We start from the raw sequence: 9988 nt of genomic DNA, 5'->3' as shown, positions 1-9988 counted from the left end.
GTGAGGTTTGAGGTGTCAACTAAAAAACAATTTATTTGAATTCTTCCTTTGAATGAATCGTATCAACTGAACTCTTACGAAATTATGTAAGCAAGCAAAACTTTTTGTACTTTTGATTGGTGACTGCTACAATGCCATATGGATTCCATTCCCAGGAAATTCACTCTAACTATGCTTCAGTCCCAAGCTAATTGATGATCGACTATATGAATCTTCACTAATCATTTTGCTATTTATCAACAATAACATATCAAAAGAGTTCATCAGAAGTCCTTCACCTTTTTTCTGTTTACTTTCTAGCTCTCTGCTGAATAATTTCATGTTCAGTGATGTAGGATTTTGTTTTTATGTCTAATACTGTTTTATATTCGAAATTTCCTTCATCAATGCAACTGATATATGATTTTAGACTACCACAAGGGTGTGGTGGGATGAATATGATCCCTCCACCCTTAACTAGATATCTTGAGTTGAAGCTTTGGTAGGGAGTATTTCCTCTTTACTAGATCTTAGGTGACACGAATCTGAATTTGTCGAATCAGTGAGAACAGAATACTAGATGATTTCCTCTAAAAATATATATCAGGCCTTTTAAAATGACATGTCCTTGTTTTAGCATTACAGATGACATGAAAAATATTATCTGCACATAATGTTACATTACACATAAGAGAAGGGGAGGGGGGGAATTTGGAAGAAAGAGTGGATTGCTTTGCTCTAGTGGAACTTGAGACTAGTCAAGACATTGTTGTTTACTGGATCAGCCAAATGATCAAGAAGGTTTTGGTAAGGTCCAACACCAGTAACCAATGCTTGAATAAAGTATCCCAAAATAGCCAACATAGCAAGTCTTCCATTCTTAATCTCCTTAAGCTTCAATTCCTTCATGGACTTTTCATCTTTCCCAAATCCAAGTGGGTTAAACAATGGGCCACCTGGGTATGCTGGGTCACCTGACCCACCCAAATCCTTTTCAAGGCCTAAGAAGTATTGTTTCCCCATTGAACCAGGTTTGGCCCAATCTTGGAATCTCCTGTGCTCAGCAAAGCCCATGAGTGCCATCTCAAGGACAAACAATGTGTAGTTGTCAGCCCAGTAGTTGTATGTCCCTGCTGGTGGGATAACACCAGTTTGGAACCATGCAAGTGCTGTTTCTTGTGGGATGAGACCAGCTTTTCCAAGAATCTCTGGTGCTATTGACCCTACTGCTCCTAACATGGCGAACCGACCATTGATGACCTCGCCATATGCTAGCCATTTCGGCTCGATGAAACCTCCTGTGCCTTCAGGGTCCGAGAGTCCCAAGGGATCAAAACCAAAGTCACCAGGAAGACTGTGGATCAACAAACAATCATTTAGTAAGTTGACTTAAGATAGCATTTTAGGTTGAGTTCAAGTTATATATCATCTGTGCAATGTAAATAGCTGTTGTAAATCAACTTAACCTGCATAGACTCTTGTCGACTACCTTATATGTGCACCATGGGTTTTTATACTATATTAGGGTTGATGCGCGACCTATATTTGTTATAAATCAACTTAACCTTCTTTACACTGTTCGTGCATAGAACTTAAATTCTTGTCGATTACCATTTATGTGCATCATGTACTATGTGTGCAACTCAATTGATTGTAGCAAGTTATAAATCCATTTCCAGGATACTATATTAGGTTTGATATGAAGTGCAATCTATAATTGTTGTAAATCAACCTAACCATTTTTACACTGTCAGTACACAAAACATAAACTCTTGTAATCATATATATGCAACATGTAGTGTACAAAACATAAACTCGACAAGGCTATTGAAAGAGCTATTATAAGTCACACCAAGTCTCATAGATGTTACCTGCCATCCAAGTATGAAAGGCTTTGCTTGGATGCAAACCAGAGTTGCCTATTTGCTCCTTGCTGTAAAACAGAATTAAGTGTATGAGTACTTGTGTATTATTTCAAAGTTTTCATCAATTATTCTATACAAATTTGTATAGTTTTTTTTAAAGAGTCCGAGCAACTTAGGTAACAACAACTCACACTTGCACACAAAATTCAAGATTAACTTATGTTTCACCACACTTGATTATAATTCTGAGATAATTATACTTTCCGACTATCTTGCTCAGACTTTGAAAAAATGTCGACGACTTTTGTTGAATCCTTCGAAACTAGTGCATTTCTGGAGGATCCTAACAAGTGTACACAATATTTTCGAAGAGTCCGAGCAACATAAATTTCAGAATATCCTTGTTTCGAACCAAACGACCCTTAGTATAGAAAATTACCTTGACTGGTGGAGTGGAAGCTGCCCTTACAACAAAAGAAGCTTTTCTAGTAACAGATTGTGAAATTCTTGATCCAAGAATTTGTCTTGCAGCCTCAGCTGAAGTGCTAATTGATGATGAAGAGATCAATGCTTGAGTTGCCATAATTTTTCTTCTCTTTTTTTTGTTTTTGTTTTTTTGAGAAGAAGAATAATAAACACTTAGCTCCACAAGAATAAATTAAATACAAAAGGTGGCAAATAAGGGGACAAAGTATTTTGTGGGGCTAAGTGAAAAGAATAGAAATTGTGGTGGATATAACAAGTTGTGAATATTGAAGATAAAGTTGTGATCTTGTGGACAAATGAGAGGTTAACATGTGGATTCATTAAATCAGATAAGAGATATTATATTCCTATAGTCACAAATGAAAATCTTAGATACTCTTGTTTGGTGTTGCCACCTGCCTTCTCATAGATTTACTAGTGTATATAGGTTTTCTCTAGCATAGACGGATTTTGAATTTGAAGTTTGTGGTTCTTTTGATAACTTCATATTAATACGACACACAAGGCGGAGATCTACGTATGTTACATGTTTAGCATAATTCAACAATTTTGATTTAAATTTTGTATTTGTGTTAGGAAATTCATTAAAAATGTAGAACCCAACAATGTAAAATGACTAGAATTAACGATAAGCTTCAAATTTTAACTATGCTTCTAACGGTATAATAATAACTGAATTATGAACTATATATGTAATAATTTTTTCAATATAAATTTATCTATAAAATTGAACAAAATTACTATATTCACATAATATCTTTTAACCTACACAATAATTCAGATGTTAAATTGAAATGCTATTTAAAATTTAACTTCCTGAGTGTTTGTTAAGAAATTAACACATGCACAATTTAGTAATCTTAATGATATTTCACTCATAAGTGTTGACGATCTATTAAAATTTAATTAGATAAATTTTGATAACTCCGATTAATATCAAATAAAAAATCTTGATGATTGCCAGAATCTTATTTAAAAAATTTAATCTACCATTCATTAGGTGCGAAATTTCCCATGTATATATCAGACACCGAGTGGGGAACAAAAAAGATTGAGGCTATTTTACTAACGTTTTCATAAATTGGGTTAAAATTTAAATGAAGACACCGAAAAGATCCTATTTATGATCTGACCCGATTTATGATCCGTAACGCGTGTATACTTGAAGGATCCAACCACCACTTTCCAATCGGGTCGAACCAGAAATGATGCTCCGGTTATTGAAGCACGGGAGAACTCCGGCGGGTCGCCTTTCCCGCCGATGGATGAGCAGCGGCAGTCATAGCAAAACAACGGTGATGAGCTTCGGTGACGGAAGCCACGGAGCTTTGGGCCTGCCGGCGTCCATCATTGGTATGGGCTCCGACGCTTACGAGCCTACTCCTATACCGGGTCTCCCGCCGGACGTCGTTACCGTCGCCGCCGGTCACTTCCACTCCCTCGCCGTTACTTCTGAGGGACATGTTTGGGCTTGGGGACGTAACAATGAAGGTCAGCTTGGCCGTGATCCCCTTTCTCCTAGGTGAGTTAATGATCAAAAACACACAGTATCCGATTTTTCGAGTTTTACATCTGAACTATTAGATATGCAAGTTTCCTAATCAAACTATCACTGACTATTTATCACGATTGTTTTTCCGGCATGATATATCACTTAAGGCAGGAAAAGGAAATAATTGATAAGCAGTTGTTAATAGTTAATATAAGAAGTTCACATACATAATAGTTTCGGTATGAAACTCGAAAAATTGATTGGAATACTTTAGGTGTGTTTTAAACCTTATATGTTTGTATATGTATGTCCACTGATTGAACAGGCAAAAACTTGTAGCTTACTGATCAGTAACTGTATTGAATTGTGGCTTGATATTGTGTAAATTTGACAGTGTTTTGCTTGCTTTCTATGTCTATTAGTAGTACAAGGTGGAGAAAATTGTGTATTTCGTTGTATTCGTTAAATGGAATGTGCTTCAATCTCTAGTTAGTAAGAGGTCTGCTGTATGTGGAATCCTCTGTATCTATTCAGCTTTATTCGAGGTGTGTGCTTACAAGTTTGGTATTGAGAAGGATTCAATATAGTTAAGCAATTATTATGTTGGTGTAATCCTCTTCAAAGAAAGTAGCTTTCAGATTAAATCTGGCAATTTCGTGTTTATGACATTGCGAGGAACTGTAAAGAGGTTGTTTGAGCTGAAGATTCATATATCTGTAATGCAGTTATGCCATTGCTTGTATATATGTTTTTTTAGTCCACATTCATGTTTCCACCCTTATTGATAAGGAAATGTAATCAGTAAACTGATTTCAACATAAGCGAGTCAAGTGTGCTTGCAAATGTAACATATGAAAGACAGCTCCGGAAGATGACTATACTCTTGAGGCCATTAACTTGCTTTGGCTTCTTGAGGAGACGGGAAAACTCTGGTGATTTGTTGTTTCTTATATAAATGATTAACATTCCAAGAAAAGCTTAATCTGGCCAAAGCATGATCCTCGCAATCTGATGTATGAAAATCATTAAGTTCCTTCAAGTTCTGGCAACAGAACATTGTAGCAGTATAGACAAGTTGTTTGGTCAACTACACAACCTCAGCCTAGTTCCATAGGTTCACGGTAGCTGTAATGAATGTTGCCATGATAATGCCGAGCGCCCGACTGTAACAGATTTCTTTACTGCTGTGAGAAAAGAGCTATTTCTCTTAATATCCAAAGTTTTTGTGACACTCTAGCTTATCTCTATTTGTTTGTGTGTATGACTCTAGAAAGGTCCTAGAATTAGGTTTCTCGACTGTGCTAGGCTGTTAGCTATCTCTGTGCTAATGATAGGAAACTAACCTCTTCTTCTCCATTTGCTGGATATCCAGATGAAGTGACTATTGTTTTCCAAAGGATCTCATGTATTTCCTTCTTTGTCCTGTTTTCACCATGTCTTGCTTTTCTTCTTTTACTTAGAGTTGGTTTGGGGTTTTATGGTGTTTGTATTACTGACATGGAAATCCTTTTTGTTGAGCTTGTTCAGAGAAACGTGGAATGAACCAAAAAGAGTAGAAGGACTAAATAAAGTAAGAGTTCAAGCCGCATTTGCATCAGGTGTCATTTCTGCTGCCATAGGAGATGATGGATCTCTGTGGGTTTGGGGAAGTTCTAAGCGTGGGCAGCTTGGTCTTGGCAAAGGAATCACCAACGCTGCATTACCTTCGAAAATTGAAACACTTTCTGGAGAAGAGATTGTTAAGGTGGTCATCCAATCATGCTTAAGGTAGAATAAGTTTTACTTGTCAAAGGAATAGGTGGAAGAAATTTTACTGAGAATACATAATGATATAATGTGCAACAATAATAACCAAGTTAAGTAGATGGTGAATAATGTTGAGCTGTTTAGATTATTTTTTTAATATTTTTTTGGAGGTGTAGGCGTGTTGTCAAATCATTTTGTTTTGGCAGGTCTCATTAGGTTGGGGACATGCTCTTGCACTAGCTAAGAATGGGAATTTGTTTGGCTGGGGATACTATGCAGATGGTAGAATCGGCAAGATAGGAAGAGAGTTGGAGATATCTCCACTGGAATCAAATAGTACTAAACTTGGATCAAAGGGAGAATCTTCTGCAATTGAAGCTGCTGCGAAGTCAGTCATGGAAGCTATCGAGAAGGAAAAGGATATGCCTATAATATGGGAGCCCGGTTCAATTGAGGAGCTACACAAGTTAAAAGTTGCAGATGTAGCTTGCGGACTTGATCACTCTCTTGTCCTTTGCCGTAAGTCACATTTACTAATGTGTATATACTTGAAATGTACATGAATGTATGTTGATGGTGGTTTATATCTACTTATTTTAGGTAATGGGACACTGTTTAGTGGCGGAAGCAATGTGTATGGCCAGTTAGGAAGAGCGATAAAAGACTTGGGAATGCAACCCGTTGATATAAACTTCCTTCCTCTCTCTATAGCTTTGGGTCTTGGGCATTCTTTGGCAGTTTGTAATGATCCTTCATCAGAACCAACAGGAAATGCAACAAGTGTTGTATCATGGGGATGGAACAAAAGTTCTCAACTTGGGAGGGAAGGTCCAGACGACATTCCTCAGGTTGTTGAAGGGCTGATTGGCGAATCACCTGTTTCTGTATCGGGAGGACGGGCACATTCCCTTGCTCTCACAGCAAAGAAAGAGTTGTGGGCTTGGGGCAGCGGGAGGAACGGGAGGCTTGGTTTAGGCAGCTCTGCTGATGAAACGGAACCAATGTTCGTTGAATATTTGGAAGGTTCTGAGGTTATTCAAGCTGTTGCAGGTCTGGATCATAGTCTTGTTCTAGTTGGTGAATAAATCTTTGATTTCTTATTTCTTCTTGTTTTAGATAATCTTTAGGGCTCGTTTGGTACAAGGTATAGGGATAACTGATGTTACTTTTATCCTACATTGAGTGTAGAATAACAATCTGGGATAACTTGTTCCCCAACCAAACTGAGCCCTTAGAATGTTAAAAACACCATCAAGAAATAAAGAAGTAATGCTTGGGAAATTGTTCTCAACTATTAGTATTTTTTTGTCTTTGAATGACAAATAGGATCCTGCTAATGGAGACAGATGATATGATCCTACGAAAACGAGTGCCTCCTCTGAGGATCCCTCGCGACAGGTTGGTGAGCTTTTAGACAATCCAATATGAACTGACTTCAGAAGCATCGAGCCATTTGCAATGCTCGTCTTTGAACGAACTGAAAGGTATCTCTTCGACTCCCTCTGACTCTGAATCTCAAAAGTTTGCAGGGCTATCATCTAACTGTTTCTCATCTTCTATATCTACCTCCAAGATTTCCTAAAAAGAAAAAAGAAATAGTTACAGAGTTGATTGAAAGAAATAAACACTAATATTTATAGTATATACTTACAGGGATTCTTTGCTTCAAGTAATTACCAAGTCTTGCTACAACAGTAGAACGTGTATGCCAAAACTTGCCACTTAGTCTAAGTTTCACATAAGGTCCATCCACTTCTGCAAGTTCTGCTTTTCCTGTACAACATTTTATTTCCTCTTGTTCAGTCGAGCGTCTATCGGAAATAACCTCTCAGGAAAAAGGTCTACGTTCATATTGCTATCTTTTCAAGACTTCACGTGTGTGATTACACTAAGTATGTTATTGTTAATACAGAAAAGAAAGAAAAAAACAAGATTTAATTTTCATTATTCATTTGATGAGAAATCACCTGTTATCCCAACTGTAGTATCAAAAAGTTGTGCCAACTGCAGAATTCAAACAATAAAACAAATAATGAGATGATTGATAAATCCAGACACAAGAACTGAATATTTATTGAGATTTTAGTAAGTTTTTTCATATATATATTTATACTCTGTATCAATAGTTATGAGTTCAGATGAACCAAATAGCTAAAGGGATGTCACATCTGAGTTTGAATTCCTCCCGTAGACAAGAACGTGGTATTTAAATGGAGATGGGTAGAAAGCCCAAGGCGAATTCAAGATTTGAAGTTTGTGAATTCGATTGGAAATCTACCACAGCCTACTTGATATACTAAGTTGCAAATATATCATTTGTAGTCCTATATTAGATTTTTCAACACATGCAAAATCTGAGTCAAAAGTTGGTGAATTCACATGACCTTTAAATTTCTTTTTTGTTTTCCTCCCAACTAAATTCGAGAACAGAAAGTCCTACGTTAGGATAAAGTCTTCCATAAGAAAGACGACTTTGTACCAAGTAGGACTCGCTTGAACCCAAGACATCTTATTACTCCCTCAATCTCTAATTATTTGTCGAATTTTCTTTTTTTTTTTATTTGTCCCTTTTTACTTGTCCATTTTGACAAATCAAGAAAAGGACAATTTATTTTTTACTTATTATACCCACAATTAATTACTTTCAAAAAGGTGGAACTTCTTGAAAATCTTAAATTTTAAATTCATCCACTTCATAATCAATAGGGATAAAATGGTAAACACATTATGTCAATCATTATTTTCTAATTGGTCTGCGAATTCAAAAGTGGACAAATAATTAGGGACAGATGTAGTAATGATAAATAAACGCTTATCACTCCACCACAAATCATTACTGGTGAATGAACCCATATCTTTTCAGAGAATGAACTTATTATCCACCGAATTTTGAACCATGTATTATAAGGATAAAATATTTCCCAATTATTAAAACAAATATATTGAAAAAAGAAAAACAAGAAATGATATACCTCAGCCTTTGCATCTTCTAAGACCAGGATAATGTTGTCTTCAGTCAAATCAAGAGGTGAAAGTGAAGCTGATATTCTACACAAATATGTAGTCCTTTTTTTTCTAATTCTTGATGATGATAATCTCCGACTTGTTATGCCTCCATTTTTTAATTTTGAGGCACACACAACATTTTGGAAATTTGGTAGCAATTGAGAAGCAAAAGTGGTGAATTTAGTTGTTGATGATGATGATAAATGTTGAAGTTGTAGTGCCATTTTTTCTCTTCTTTTATTTTTTGGAGTTGTTGTTATCCTTTCCTGTTTCTTGAAGAGGGAATTTGTGGCTAGAAGCTATTGACTCAACAAAAGGCCTTTTTCCAATTTAAAAAAATAATAATTCCCTTGTCTTTGTTTAGATATAAGTTTTTTTTTAAAAGAGTATGGTAAAATAATTTCTTTATCCTATTAATATTATACATGTAAAGTCTATGTATATCTTATCTTCTTCATATTTTACTAGTGAGATTACAGTAAATATGTTTATGGTAGTGTTTTATAACTCAGGTTCAACTTTAGACTTGATGATTTGCAAGGTTGAACCTGTAAAGGATGGTCTTGAATTTTTTTAGAAGATCTAAAATATTAAAATAAATAAATAATAAGGTTTGTTAATTACAAGGACAAAAGTGAGCTAAAAAGGTAAGTGAAAGAAATATTTTTAATAAAATTGACGGATAAAAAGTATATTTAGACTTTTTAAGATAGTCCAAAGATATTCTTAGCCCTTTTATATTTAACAAATGATCTTTACTTGAAAATTTGTTGGGCAAGTTTATTATTGCTCCCATTGGACGTAATTAATTTTGAATATGATCCCAATCTATGCTTCATAGGCAAAATAATTAGAATTTCTACCTAATGAGCAACATAAGCAAATTATAGTGGTTCTTTGAAATACGTTGAGGATAAAGAGTGTTGATCTAATGATTAATAAAATTATTAAAACTTAGGTTTAAATTTCAACTAAGACTATATAGTTATGCAATTTCTTTCCATTCAGCAAAATTGTGGTGGATAAAACTATATGGTAATTATATGTATTGGTGAAAGATAGTGGGTATTTTGTAAAATAATTAAAAAATGTACAAGTTGATCCAAACATCAACTATATAAAATTATGTAATTTTTTTTCATTCATTCATATTTTGGTGGACAAAATCATTTGGTATTTATATATGTTGGTGAAATGTAGCAGATATTTCATAAAATTAATAAAAAAAAATATGCAAGTTAAACCAAACATCAACATTATAAAATTGTGTAATTTCTTTCCATTCAGCCAAATTTTGGTGGACAAAGCAATATAAAATGTTGGTGAAAGATAATAAATATCTTATAAAATTAATCAATGAATGTGCAAGTCGATCCAAACAATAACATTATAAAACTATGTAATTTTCTTCCAT

General features: G+C 35.0%; 3 protein-coding genes across 4 annotated transcripts; 1 reads left to right on the top strand and 2 right to left on the bottom strand.

Moving 5' to 3' along the window:
• Positions 1-572: 572 nt before the first annotated feature.
• Positions 573-2546, bottom strand: LOC125866408 (chlorophyll a-b binding protein 8, chloroplastic). The gene is made up of 3 exons (XM_049546804.1): positions 2284-2546; positions 1851-1912; positions 573-1333 (listed from the first exon to the last, which is right to left on the bottom strand). The coding sequence occupies exons 1-3, from the start codon at positions 2425-2427 to the stop codon at positions 718-720; spliced, it is 822 nt and encodes a 273-aa protein (XP_049402761.1). The 5' UTR covers positions 2428-2546; the 3' UTR covers positions 573-717.
• An 875-nt stretch (positions 2547-3421) lies between these two features.
• LOC125864957 (ultraviolet-B receptor UVR8) lies at positions 3422-7034 on the top strand. 2 transcript variants are annotated; one of them, XM_049545105.1, is made up of 5 exons: positions 3422-3852; positions 5350-5566; positions 5775-6087; positions 6169-6618; positions 6895-7034. In XM_049545105.1, the coding sequence occupies exons 1-5, from the start codon at positions 3536-3538 to the stop codon at positions 6903-6905; spliced, it is 1308 nt and encodes a 435-aa protein (XP_049401062.1). In that variant the 5' UTR covers positions 3422-3535; the 3' UTR covers positions 6906-7034. The 2 variants fall into 2 exon arrangements, with proteins under 2 accessions (XP_049401062.1, XP_049401061.1); XM_049545104.1 differs by lacking the exon at positions 6895-7034 and having other exon boundaries at positions 3423-3852; positions 6169-6670.
• On the bottom strand, positions 6842-8873 carry LOC125864960 (uncharacterized). Its single transcript, XM_049545107.1, has 4 exons — positions 8541-8873; positions 7536-7572; positions 7220-7341; positions 6842-7146 (listed from the first exon to the last, which is right to left on the bottom strand). The coding sequence occupies exons 1-4, from the start codon at positions 8796-8798 to the stop codon at positions 7084-7086; spliced, it is 480 nt and encodes a 159-aa protein (XP_049401064.1). The 5' UTR covers positions 8799-8873; the 3' UTR covers positions 6842-7083.
• Positions 8874-9988: the final 1115 nt, after the last annotated feature.

Source organism: Solanum stenotomum, chromosome 5 (genome assembly GCF_019186545.1).
Source record: "Solanum stenotomum isolate F172 chromosome 5, ASM1918654v1, whole genome shotgun sequence".
Lineage (NCBI taxonomy): Eukaryota > Viridiplantae > Streptophyta > Magnoliopsida > Solanales > Solanaceae > Solanum > Solanum stenotomum.
The sequence above is the reverse complement of the archived record's forward strand: the minus strand, read 5'-3'. Positions and strand labels throughout refer to the sequence as shown.